General features: G+C 38.8%; 1 protein-coding gene across 6 annotated transcripts in view; it reads right to left on the reverse strand.

Annotated features, from left to right (window-relative positions):
• The window catches only part of FRMD4B (FERM domain containing 4B), a 323,466-nt gene that overhangs the window by 30,361 nt on the left and 278,814 nt on the right, over positions 1 to 14,291 (reverse strand). For all 6 annotated transcript variants that reach the window (XM_059161477.1, XM_059161479.1, XM_059161475.1 and 3 more), the window contains 4 exons: positions 10,183 to 10,266; positions 8,417 to 8,482; positions 6,864 to 6,921; positions 5,378 to 5,464 (listed from right to left, as the gene is read on the reverse strand). In XM_059161477.1, coding sequence (XP_059017460.1) covers positions 5,378 to 5,464; positions 6,864 to 6,921; positions 8,417 to 8,482; positions 10,183 to 10,266 — 295 coding nt within the window. The remainder of the gene's footprint in view (positions 1 to 5,377; positions 5,465 to 6,863; positions 6,922 to 8,416; positions 8,483 to 10,182; positions 10,267 to 14,291) is intronic.

The raw sequence follows: 14,291 nt of genomic DNA on the forward strand, positions 1-14,291 counted from the left end.
AGTGTGATAGAAACTCCTTATCACCCACAGGATCTTTTCTCCTTCCTTCCTTTTAGTAACAAACACCCTGAGTTATGGCTTTGCCCATGGCCACCCACCTAAAGACTACCCTTCCCAGCCTTCCTTACAATTAGACTTTATGACTAATCAGGCTGCTTGCCTTGAATTCTTTCCTTCTGCTTGCTGGTTGTGAAATGGAAATGGAGACTCACCAATGGCCAACCGATTCTCTGAGAGTTCCTTGTCTTAGAAGAACTGCTTAAAATCCTGTGATGAGCTTACAGGAGGGGAAGAAAAATATCTATGGTGTTCCATAAATCAGAAGACGGTAGGAAGGAAAACAAAATCTGCTTGGGAAAAGAATTCGCCAACCCACTGGGTCCTCACAACGATCTCTGAGGTAGATAGAGTAGATAGAATTATTGGAATTCGAAAGCTGAGGAAATAAAGACCCAGCAATGCCGAGTGACAGCTCCAGGTCAGCCAACCGGTAAGCAGGACTACAGGACTGGTTTCTTATTTCAAACCCATGTAGGATTTGAGCTCTCCTCCCACAGACTCTGCAGAAGGCTTTAACAATCAGATTGATTATTGGTGTGGCTGGAGCTTAATTAGACACTTTACAAACAGGATGGACCGGTCTCCAGTTGACATTCTCTAATTCCATTCTTTTCTTCCACACCATACTTTATTATATTATGTACCCACAGAAAGTGTGACTGGACAGCCCGTGTGCCTCCTTCTTCTGCAGCTACGCTCATCCAGAATTTAAGCAGTGTTAGAAGCCCCATTGGGCTCCCCAGTGAGGGGGCAGCAGGTGGTGGAAAAACCAGGAGTGGTGAGCAATGTCAAGATAGCCGAGCTTATAAAAGTAAGTGCTAAGTTTCAATGAAACGAACCCTATACTTTCATGATGGACGAGGAAACAGGAAGACTCCTGTGCTTATGACTTAATTCATCTGGCTCCAGGCATTTGGGAATTCCAATAGTTTAAAAAAAAAATCAGTTAACAGAAGGCTAAGAGCATTTTCCCCACCCTAAAATGCCCCAAGGTGGTGATGTACATCACATGATTTGGTTAGCAGTTATAATGCACCAAGATACTGATCTTGAAAGGCATTTTATCCCACTAAGGTTTGTCTGTGACACCTTGGCTGGCCTGTCTTTTTTATTTCTCCCAACTCAGAAAGGGTCTGGTTTTCCCAGGTCAAATAACTTGCTGGAGGGCTACAAATCAGTCACGATATGCATCAATGCTTCACTTAGCCACTGACCCTCTCTACCTCTTTGTGAAGAAATGACATTTTTCCTTGAAATACCAAACGAGCAATAAAAACCTAGTAGGAACACAAGCTTGCATTTTTTTTTAAATATAAAACTTCACCATTTTTAAGTTCAAATGTCCTATGGTTTGAAATTAAGCTGTGTTCTGGTATGTTTTCACATTCCGTAAGAGTCTGCAATGACACATTTCATGCATAAAGGGAGAATTAAAAAGGAAAAAAAATTGCTTGTGATCTGAATTTTTAATACTCTGAATTTCTGTGGTTTGTTACTCAGAATTTTAAATTTCTCTTAATTTGCCTCATGCCTTAGGGCACTACAGTTAATCCATGCAGAGTGCTTAAGAGCCCCTGAAAACAGAAAATCTGAGCGGGGACTCTTAGAACACCAAGGCTTAAAGAAAAAAAAAAAAAAAAAAAGAACACCAAGGCTCCGAGTCTGTAGCAATGTGGGATCCTTCTCTAACCAAGAATATTTCTCATACCTTTTTAAATTGTCTTTCTCTACGACTACCAGTAAACAACAGCCAGCTGCGTAGAGATGACTGTGTATTGGGCACAGTGCTGAATATTATCTCATGTAATTCTTACAGACACCCTAGGCCGTTGGTGGCATGACTGTGGTGCAGATGAAGAGACAGAGTTTAAAGAGAGATTAAACAATATGTCCAAGGTCACACAGCAAACGGATTCTGGAAACCAAAGACAGGCTATGGATTGCTTCCCACATTCTTGCTCTGCACCAGTATCCTACAAAGACTGAAAACACCTCGTCCCCATGACTGGCAAAAGGCTTAGAGCCAAAACACACGAGGAGCAATTGCTGGGTGTTCAGGCAGGTATGAGAAACATCGTCCCCAGCATTCCTGGGCTACAGCTAATAGGCCTCATATGGAAAGGACAGAAAGCTTCAGCTTGTGGGTCTTGGATGAACATTTTTTTCAAAATAGCCTTTGGCTTTGATCAGTCTCTCTTCTTAATGGCAAATCTTCCCCGTTCTAGCCTGTTTTTAAGCTACATAATTATAGCCCAGCAGGTGTGTGTAACAAGCACGTCAGGAGGCTGAGCATCTCCAAGGCCTCCCATCTCAGCCTTTGTTTCAGGGTTGGCCAATCTTGACCTTCATTCCTGCTCGGCCACTGGTAACTTGCTGTTGTGCCCAGGTCATGCAAACAGCTGAAGCAGGATCCTCCTTTTTACAAGTCAGTGCCCACAGCCCTTTCAATGACGGCTTCTTTCATTTGGATCAAGTGGGCCAGGGCAGTGACTTGTAGAACATCCTCCCTCCAATTAAACCCATAGGCTGTTTGGCTATGGAAAAATAAACAGATGGAGGCAAAATCCACTGTCAGATTTTAACAGTAGGAGGAGGAGGACAGAAGCGGTGGTACAGCATGGACAGTTGCAAAGATCACCAAGAAAGAGAAGACGAGGCAGTAGTAATACAAGATGGCCCGGTTGGGTCCTTTTTGAGTTGAATGGCACGTCTTGAAAAGGAAAGCGAAAACTCTGCCAATAAAAAAAAAAAAAGAAAAAGAGACTGTGTCTTCTGACCCTTGTCTAAACTCTGGGATGAACAACCAAGCCTGACCGTGATCAGTGTCAAACAATAATGACCAATTCCTAGGAAACTGTGAATGTAAAAAAAGACCGTGAGTCATAAACAACTGAGAGGAAATTTGCTGCAGGAGATACTGCGTAGACTCCAATCTACCATTATTTTGGGAGAAGGCCTGGTTGTCTTTAGTGGATGCATTTATATTCTGTGGGATTCTCAACTTCATGAAGCCACATTCGCTAAGAGATGACTTGTGCATCGATTTAAGTTATATATGACACGCAAGACTCAGCAAAACCAGTGAGACTCCTGAACGCTATTTCTTAAAGTAAAATTCAGGGGAGAAATAAATTACTGAAAAATGTCAATATAGGTTGAGGTCTACCTCCAGAAAACACAGTAAGTAATAATTCGGTTTTATAAAATAGATAAACTAGGGATTAGTTATATGCATTGACTGGGATTCATTATACTCCTTCTCCCTGCCACAGACCCCCACTTAACAACCATAATGCCCATCAAAAGCCGATCAGTTAAATGAATTCTGTATTTCCGCATAATGGATACTGGGCAGCTTTCGAACAAATGAGGACAGATGTGTTTATAAAGTAACCTGGAGAAATAGGACACGGGATGAAATAGTGTGTCTAGAATGATTTCCCTCTCTGGAAAGCTTAGGATAAACACTGACAAAGTCTCAATGAACCACTGTCATTCTTTCGACCATGGTTACTGTAGGAAGAGATGGGCATTGCAGAAGGACTTCCTCCCTTAACTGACATGTTTCTGTAGTTTGTCATTTGTTTTGTTTTTACAAAGGCTTTGTGTAACTTTTGGTTTTAAAAAAAAAACTATAAATAAAAATGATTTTGAAAATTGTTTTGAAAAAATCGCACGCCTGTCATTTCTAACATTATTTCTTTGAAATTTGCTCTTAGAGGCAAATTTTCAAGTAGAGACAGCATTACTGATATTCCTCCTGGAAATCAAGTAAGTATACCTTACTTTGACTGATCTTGGTCACAGGGCTTATAGAGACATCATTTTATTACGCGATTACATGCATGTAGTCTTCCCATCCCCACATAGATGGTATCAGTCACAAAATGATACTTTATTATTTTTATCAAGAATTTCCAGTAAGAAGCCTCAATGCCCAGCTGGTCTGCTCTGGGAGGGCAGGACTGGCATTAGAAGGGGGTGAGCCCTGGGCCACCTCTCTGTGTGGTCTGCATCAGCTTCCCAACCATAAAATGGGGAGAAAAGAGAAATTTAATTATTTTTCACTCAGTGGAAGGTTGAGAGCATTGATAAAAGCTGAAAAGCCACAGAGAAGATGAAGAACACGGTGGTATGATGACGAAGGCTGCTTCATGACAAATATGGCTGTTTTTCTAATAGACATTAAAGCACGAGACAGATGGAAATGATAGCAGTTATTCAAGGCTGCGATGTCGGGGTGTGATAACACATGGTCTGCTATTACAGGTCACTGTTTCACTGCTGTGACTGACGCCCGGCGATGCCAGCAGAGCACAGGGAGGGCGGCAAAACCAACCAGGGCAGTGTGAGTAAGCCTTCATGTCATTATACTACACAGTAGGCTGGAGCAGGCATGGGGGCTGTCTAGGTGGACTCATCCATTCTCATACAGGCCGAAACGGATTGTATGCCTGTGCTTGGATCAAGAGAAAGAGCATCAGGGCCACAGTTCATATTGAAAATAACGTAATTTATTAGGTCTGGAACACCCAAACCTGAGAGAGAATGTGACCTTTAATAAACAGCACATAACTTATTTTTCTTTTAAAAAAAAAAAGCAGACGTGTTTAGTGTGGAAAATTGTGAACCAGAGATAAGTGAAAATAGCAGCAGTAGTACAAAGATCAATCAGAACTGGATTACTGAGAGGGTGCCAGCACCAAAGACTCTGGCTTATGTCTTCACAACTCATCCACCTGTGTATCCATCCAATGTCAGTAAGTGTATGTATGTATATGTATTTACATTATATATATATATATATTATATGTATATACTTTATATAATAACTTTAATATTTTATATATAATTATATATATAATTTATATAGAACTTTAATAGTATGTATATTATATATATTTTATATAAAATATATTAAAATTATATATAATTATGTATATGTAAATATTTAATGCTTACATAACAGATAAATATATAAAATTTGGAAAACACATATCATCCTCCTCTTCACATGACCTTAAAATAGAAATCTAATTGGATGCATTTATAAATGAAGTTGGGGTCAACATCCTTAGAGTTAAGTCTTTGTGCATAACTTGATTCCCTTAGGATAAATGATCAAGTGTGGAATTGCTGGGTGAAGGGTACATAAATTAGTTATAAAAAGTATCTTTCACTTAACCTGAGCCTCCCTGAATCCATGGCTTCACTAACCAAAGTTATTTGTCCGAGACTGTTTGGTGCCCATTAAAGCAATATTCCAAATCCAGAATAGCTCAAGCTCTCCTATGTGTCTATAATGATTCACACTTACTTTCCGAGGTTTCACTTTATCTTGCAGATCATACTGGCCAATTCCTTTATAGCTGATTCCAAGCCACCAAGGAAGTCCTTGTTTATCCTGGAAGATGGAAAAGCATGAGAACCAAGCCCGAATTGTTCAGTCTTCTAGAGGTGAAGATTCACCAATGTCATCCTTTAACAAATATAAGCAAGTAAAAATAAAGCTGTCTTGGCAAACAAAACATTACTTAAAAACCTAACTTGCTATTAAAATGCCTCCAAAAAAGATCTGTAAGTTAAAACAGATCAATACTATTAATGCCATCAAAAAGAATGAACCATTACTCTCTTGATTAAACAGCTGGAGGAAAGAAAGAAAATTAATCCTGAGTGTAAAACTAGCTATCCATTAAAAAAAGAAAAGAAAAGAAAAGAAACTAAAAAGAAGAAGAAAAAAAGTCTCTGTTCTCTTGATTAGTAACCAGCTATAATGGTCAGAGAAGTTTCCAAAGAATTAGAAAGATGAGAAAGGGGGCTCCAAACCTGATGTTTTATAATCCCCACTTAACAATGAACCTGGGAATACTAAAAAGCTCTTTTGGAGAACTGTATGATTCAATCACAGGATGTTTGAATCATCACTTTGAGGTACATATGGGAAGGAGAGGAATTTTTTTTTCACAAATTTATCTTTTAGGTCCTGCCAAAGTGAAGGATGTATTGACACCGGGAAAGAAAAATGTAGGCGTAACCATATACCACATGCAAACAAATTAAGAATCAGGAAAAACCCAAGTTGAATTGCTACATATTTTTAGTACAAGGTATCCTCATTATGCAAGTACTTACTATTTAACCCCCCCATTTTGAATTGCAAATACTGTTGTAACTTGAAAAGTCACTCAAGATTGATCTATGATAAAACTCCTTTCAAACAAGAGCCCCTTCTTAATGGTGCTTTATCCCTAACCTCTCAAAATATTTCTCAATGCATCTCTCCCTGCTTGAAAGCACCTAAAAATACTACACAAATATGAAATCTACCAATTGAAAACTGGTATTGCAAATCCTGCAAAAATTTGAGAATTTTATGAATCTGTTGAAATGACAGTGGCAAGTTTATGATTCTCCTATAAAGGCTCAATCAAGTGAGTATCTGGTAACATTAGACAGTGAACAACCGGGGAAGAGAAACAGTAGCAAAAATAGGTAAAAGGAATAGATGCACTAAACGAGAATAATTTGAGTATGCTAGGATTCATAGAGGTTTTGGGAGAACATCTGAATGTAGCAAGTATTTTACAAAAATAACAAGCTTTATAATTTGCTACAAATGATAAGGTATAATCAAGCTTTTATTTTTTAAGAAAATCAATTATATTTTAAATGTTGAAATTTATAGAGATAATTTGCATGCATATGCGCGTTAATTTATGTAATTTTAGAAGTTGGTGCTATTCATTAACTGACAAACTAACATGGGCAGTAGGAAAGCTTTGTTACACGAAAGTATTTACCTTTACTGCATAATAATGGACTCCATAAGTGGGTAGAGCTTCTACTATTTTCATATACCTATGAAAAATGAATATATATTATAATCTCTTAATAAATTAGAGGACCATTTTGGGAAAAGTGATGTACAGAAATATGATACGTGGGGTGCCTGGGTGGCTCTGCCAGTCAGATTTTGGCTCAGGTCATGCTCTCAGGATCCTGAGATCCAGCCTACACAGGGCTCTGAGCTCATCAGGGAGTCTGCTTAAGGTTCTCTCTCCCTCCCCCTGCTTGCACACTCTCTCTCAAATAAATAAATCTTAAAAAAAAAAAAGAAAAGAAAAGAAACACAATTTCTATCTACTTTCCTCATTACAACCATGGCTAATGCCTCTGACTGCAGTAGAAACAGAATAAGCCACTCTAGGGAGTTATATATCCTACCTTACCCAAATGTTAGGCAGTTGCTAACAAAACTTCAATTTCCAAAAGCTATAAGAGATGTTATTTTCTGCATATTAAAATTTCTATGGCTTAGAAACATACTGGACTGCATGTATCCTAAACCCAACTTGGAAGTATTTTTTTTTTAAAGATTTTATTTATTTATTTGACAGAGAGAGAGATCCCAAGGAGGCAGAGAGGCAGGCAGAGAGGGGGGGGGGGAGCGGGTTCCCTGCTGAGCAGAGAGCCAGATACAGGGCTCGATCCCAGGACCCTGAGATCACAACCTGAGCCAAAGGCAGAGGTTTAACCCACTGAGCCACCCAGGTGCACCAGTTCTTATAATTTTAAAACTTTAATGTAGCTTCTGAACTACTGTTAATAAATGGATGGTGGGAGTGCCTGGATGGCTCAGTTGGTTAAGTCTCCGACTCTTGGTTTGGGTTCAGTTCATAATCTCCGAGTCCTGAAACTGAGCCCAGGATCAGGGCTCCCTGTTGATTTTAATAAATCTTTTTTTTTTTTTTTTTTTTTTACATAAATGGATAGCAACTCTGTAAGTCTAAAATGCAGAAATATATCACTATGGTCTGCTCTTGTTAACATGCAGACATAGATTATCCAACACCAACACTATATGCTCCACCCAAAGTAGAGTCACAAACCAGGCAACCAAGTATGGCCTCCAGACGGGTTTTGTTTGGGTTGCATTGTAATAAAATTTTCTTAAAATTACTTTGCAATGTTTAAAACTGGATTTTAAAAATCAGAATTTCCACCTTTTCTTAGAAACTATCAGCTCTGATAGCTTTAGGCCTGCTGAGACTGAATAACTTTGCCTCTACTCAGAGCAACAGCTCTCTAGTTTACCGCAGTCTCCACCATTCCCTATTTTCCCTACACCTGGCCCGCACTTCTCAGTTTTGCCACCTGCCTGACTCTGGAAAATATCTGAATTGATGACAGCAACAGCAGAATGACTCAAGGCATTTTTATAATTCATAGTAAGGCTTTTCTAACCAGATGGGGATGATATACACACAAACCACACAACAAATCATTTCAGATGACTTCTTTAAACAGAACGCATTAAAATTCTATCTAAGCAAAAGAAAAGACAGATACTTACTGGACCACAGCTTGACCCCGAGTCAGACCTTTGATTTTCAAATAATGCTCAATTACCCTGTCCTCACTGTAAAACAAGGAATGAAAAATATGGCAATGTATGATTATATGAGGTACAGACTCAATTTTAAGATTCTCAGGTGGTTTGTTGAGAAACTAGAGAGAAAAAAGACCTTTACCAACTTGTTTGGGATCTAGAAACTGGCTGACTTTAGTTTCTGTAGGACACTCATTCCTGAACCTCAGACATTTAGCTACCTCATCAAGACTTTATTTATATTTTGTATGATATATAAATATATCAATACTTTTTAAAAACTTGATTTATTAGAAGAGGAAAGAGAATATCAATTTATCAAATGAAACACTTATTTTTGCCATAATTGAATGAGATAAAAATACAAAATAATGTTATTAATGCTAATTAGTGAGCCTCTCCAGGAAAATTAAAAGGCTTAAAAAAAGAGATCAGCAAATGTTAGATATTAAAGGCATTTCCTTAAAATTAGCCACAAAGATTCAGAAAAGATTAAAACTGTTCTGAGTCTTGTGTGCAACCCAAAATACTATCCTGTCACTCGCTACTTGGGAAACACTGCTTTTAGAGAAAACGTTTCATTACTGTCCCAGGATAACACTTGTTGACTAGAGGGGCATCTGGCTGGCTCAGTGGGTAGAACATCTGACTCTTGATCTTGGGGTTGTGAGTTTGAACTGCATACTGGGGTCAGAGACTTAGTAAAAAACCCAAAAACTTAAAAAAAAAACAAACTTGACTAGAAAGGTGAGAATTATGTTGAAGTGTGTCACCTTTGATATCACTCAGCTACTGTACCCTACTTACAAATAGATACCTGTCATATCTCAAGTATAACCTAGAAGGGTAAATGTTTTTATCTCTACACAACCAGTAATTAGCAGTAAATGGTCTCCCTCCCCCCCCAACAAAACTATCACTTAACAATAATATGTTTGGAAGGTTCCAGACTCAGGAAGCAACACAATCTCAGGACTCACTTTTGCTCTTTCTGGGGGACCTGCATTTCATCTCTCCTATGAAAGTTATTCATGTTATGTATTTATTTTGTAATCAGTTTTTCAGTGGAAAGGAAAACTATCTTCAGGATTCCGAACCATAAATCAAGGAAACTATATTTAAAGGGGATGTAACTAATTCAAAGTTGTGGGGGAGGGGGCGGGGAGTACTTTTCAAGGAAAAACACCGTATGGAAAATACATACCATGGATTCTTTAAAATAGAAATAGAACTACTTAAAATATATAACAATTTTTGGCCACAGAAGAAACCTCTGATCAGTTAGGTAGTTTCTGGCCATTAAGAAAACCTCTATCCATGGAAATCTGTATTTTATAACATGCATATTGCTCTCTGCTAGATTAAGGCCACATTACACAGTGACATGTTCACTTAAAAGCCCTCTCTACAAAAATAATTAATTAAAGAAAAAAGAGTAACTGCTTAAAAAAAAAGGCCCCCTTTTTTTACAGACCTTCGACACATGTTGAGTAAGAAGGCATGAAGCCATACTTCACAAACGACCACAATCTTGGTACAATGATCTCCAGAGTAAGCTTTGACAAGACCCTTTCAGGGAAAGGATCAAGGTCTATTTATAGCGGCTCAGATGCACGTGATGGGCTATGGGATACTTTCTTCACCTATGTTTCTTTTAATTTCTTGAAAAGCACACTTTTCTCAATGGAGGCTTTGATAGCAGGGTTACCTGTTGTCCTGCTTTGGCTTACCAGTAAGCAAGGGATGGGTGCTCCTGAAGAGTTTTGGTGGGAAAGGCTGGTAGGGTCTTTAAATCTTTCCTGGCATTTTCATCACTGAAAAGGAGAGGAATACAGTAATGTCAGTCACCGTTACCTAAAATAGCATCCAACCTAGCCACCAGAGGAAATCTGATAAATAACTACAGGATACTGGGCTGTAGCAAAATACCATCACTACACACATAAGGCTAAGGATTCAATTAGAGAGAGCCGCCAACTGAACCCCCACCCCAAGCCATTTGATATTTTGAAGTTTTTAAAAAGACAAAAAAAAATTAAAATTACAGTATTCAGGTGTCATAATCCTATTTTCCTTACTCTCCTGATAAACTTACAGCCATTTTCATTGTATATTTCTTATGAGTATCTGTTCCATTACATAATTATTATTATGGTGGATACTCCATTTTCACACAGCAGTCTTCAAATTTCTTCACATACTTTTTCTGTGTTCCTATAGCACCCTCATAATGACCTTTAGTGGACATATAATGTTGTTGGAATGTTGGTTATCATAAAACCACTCGGGTAGAATCACCAATTTTTTATAATAGCTATGAATTCAATAAAAAAGTTTATATTGGGACACCTGGGTGGCTCAGTTGGTTAAGTGTCTACCTTTGGCTCAGGTCATGATCCCAGGATCACCTGCTAGTTACAAATGAAAACACTGAACCAACCAGTTTCAAGAGCCATCATTCATGCAATTTTCACATTAGATTCCCTGGGGTTTGCCCCAGTGATTCACACTCAAAGAAATGAACCCCCTCACCCAGAGGACCAAACCCAAGCATGGTGAATCTCTTCCCAAAGTAGTCATTCAACACTCACAGATCAATTCTTACAGATTAATCTGGGGAACGAGGCATAACCTGCAGACAGGTTTTATTTGACCCTCACTGTACTGTGCTATATTAGAAATTGCTCACTCTTGTCACCAGAACAGGCTTGATATAAGTGGTTCTCTTTCACTGTCTAATTTTGTCTTTTGGCTTTACCATCCCATTTTCTGACCGTGCTACAGGGCAGTCAAGTGAACCCACCAAGCAAACTGTACATACACTTACTGTCTTCCAGTAAGAACCAAGAGTTGAGTGTCACCTGGTTTGGAGAAACTATGATTTGCACTTGTCAATTTTACATTTCAAAAGGAAGGTTGCGGCCCTTCCTGAAGGTTAAAGATCCTGCTTTACAAATTGCTACAGGAAATAAAAAGTCACTTGGCTCCTTTCTTACGTAAGAATAAATCTCTCTTCATTTGAAATCTAAGTAACATGGTTTATCCACATTGACAATCTTGGAAAACAGGTTTGGGCTTCCTGAAAACCAAAATATACCACAATCCAATTTATTCATATTAAAGGTCATCTGCCAACTCTCAGTAATGATATTTATTTTTCTTAGTAATTTCTTTTATGCTCTGTCCTTCAAATCCCATTTCCTTTTTCAGAGAAGTTGGCTTGGGAGGTTTTTTTGTGAAGGGAAAATACATGTATACATTCTAAATGATAGGCTAAGGACAACACTTTTTGCTATTCACCGTCACCACCAATGACATATGTATTATTATCTTCTGGGTCTATGTGAACTATATGCCATGTTCCAAGGACTCAGCCTAGCACTCAGTTACCTCTTTGGGTTATTGTTAGCTTTGTGCCAATCAAGACCTCACTAAAGCAGAAGCTGCTATTTACTATAACTTCATCTATTCTTTTAGCAAGTATGTATCAAGTACATACTGTACTTGGTTTGCGGAAGCAAAAGAGAAAGGAGAGGAGACAGAAGTAAGGGAGAGATTTTATCCATCATTCTATTCAATGAGCTTATTGAGAGTAAATGGGATGACTGACATTGAGGCCCTTTAAGAAGGCTTCAGTTCTTGTGTCCTCAAAGCACCAGCATCTCACAACACTGAGATTTCTCTAGAATTTAAGCTTTTAGTATATGCTTGGTAAACACCAGCAACTTACATGTTAGTGCCTAACTAAAGAAACAGCTATGTGTTTCAACAGAAGAAAACTACTCCCCAGTCTGGATTTAGTGAAAGATAAACTCTGCTCTTTGACATGTCATCTTTTCAAGGAATTTCTCTTCTTTTCTTTTTAAGATTTATTAATTTATTTTAGAGGAGTCGGGGCAGAGACAGAGGGAGAGAGAATCTCAAGAAGATTTCCTGCTGAGGGCTGAGTCTGACACGGGGCCAGATCCCAGGACCCTGAGATCATGATCTGAGCTGAGATCAAGAGTCAACCACCCACCCACGGAGCCACGCAGACACCCTTCAAGGAACTGTCACAAGTAATTTTAACTATACAGTAGTCCCCCCTTATCCACAGGAGATATACTCCCAGACTTCCAGTGGATGTCTGAAACCAAAGATAGTACCAAACCCTATATATATTGTCTTTTCTCCTATATATATACACCCATGATAAAGTTTAATTTGTAAATTAGGCATAGTAAGAGATTAAAAACAATAATAATAAAATAGGGGCACCTAGGTGGCTCAGTGGGTTAAGCCTCTGCCTTTGGCTTGGGTTATGATCTCAGGGTCCTGGGACAGAGCCCTGTATAGGGCTCTCTGCTCAGTGGGGAGCCTGCTTCTTGCCCCCTCTTCCGCCTGCCTCTCTGCCTACTTGTGATCTCTCTGTCAAATAAATAAATAAAAACTAAAAAAAAAAAAATAGAATAGACAATTAAACAATGTACTGTAATAAAACTTAAATGGACATCGTTCTTTCTCTAAAAATACCTTATTGTCCCATATTCACCATTCTTCATTCAATGATGTGAGATGAGGGGATGCAGTGAGGGGAACGACCGAGGCATTGAGACCTAGCATCAGGCTACTATGGACCTTCTGACGCTTTGTCCGGAGGAGGATCATCTCTCCTGGACCACGGGTAACTGACACAGAGGAAAGTGAACCCACAGGTGTGCGGGGGGGCTACAGTTAGAACCATCCCAGTTATAAGACGTGGTTATAAGATGTGGTAAGATTCTCTTCATCTGGATGTGGGGGTTGATTAAACCAGTATAGCACCAAAGATCAATCATGGGCCAGTATCCTAAATAACGATGAGTATTCACTTAGGAAGACTTTTCCAGGGAACCGATCAATTGCCTGGAAGCAACTACAATGTGCATCAGTAGGGATACAGCTTAGGGATTGTTTTAAGCAGAGTTTACACTACTTTAAAAGGGGTATACCTGAACAGGTAGAGCCCAAGGGATTTGGGGGCAGTTCACCTATTCTGAATAATACTGTAATGACATACATGATATTACACATCCGTCCAAATTTATAAACTCGTACAACACAGACTGAATCCTAACTTAACTAGGGACTTTAGTTAATAATTATGTAATAATATTGATTCAATTGTAACAAATGTACCCCACTAGTGCAAGATGTTAATAGTAGGGTAAAATGTTGGGGGTGGGACATGAAGGAAAAGAGGGTAGATGGGAACTCTGTACTTTCCACTCAAATTTTCTGGAAACCTAAGACTGCTCTAAAAGAATAAGGTATAGTAATTCAGAAAAGAAAGAAAAAGAAAGAAAGAAATACACTTTAGTGGCTTTTAACCTGTGTAGCTTTGCTCCTCAGGGGGCACTTGGCAATGTCTTATGACTTTTTTTTAAGATTTCATGTATTTATTTATCTGAGAGAGAAAGAGATAGCGAGAGAGATCGTGAGCAGGGGAAGGAATGGAGGGAGAGGGAGAAGCAGACCCCATGCTGAGCAAGGAGCTTGATGTGGGACTCGATCCCAGGACCTTGGGATCATGACTTGAGCTGAAGGCAGACGCTTAACTGACTGAGCCACCCAGGTACTCCATTAAGACTTTTTCTTTTTCTTTCTTTTTTTTTTTTTTAAAGATTTAACTTTTTAAATAATCTCTACAGCTAGTGTGGGGCTCTAACTTACGACCCTGAGATCAAGAGTTGCATGCTCTACTGATTGAGCCAGGTGGGCTTAGACATTTTCACAGTCACATTAAGACATTTTTCATAGTCACAGCTGAAGGGAGGCATTACTGGCATCTGCTGAGCAGAGGCCAGGATAGCTGTTCTGT

This window comes from Mustela lutreola, chromosome 2 (assembly GCF_030435805.1).
Source record: "Mustela lutreola isolate mMusLut2 chromosome 2, mMusLut2.pri, whole genome shotgun sequence".
Classification (NCBI taxonomy): domain Eukaryota; kingdom Metazoa; phylum Chordata; class Mammalia; order Carnivora; family Mustelidae; genus Mustela; species Mustela lutreola.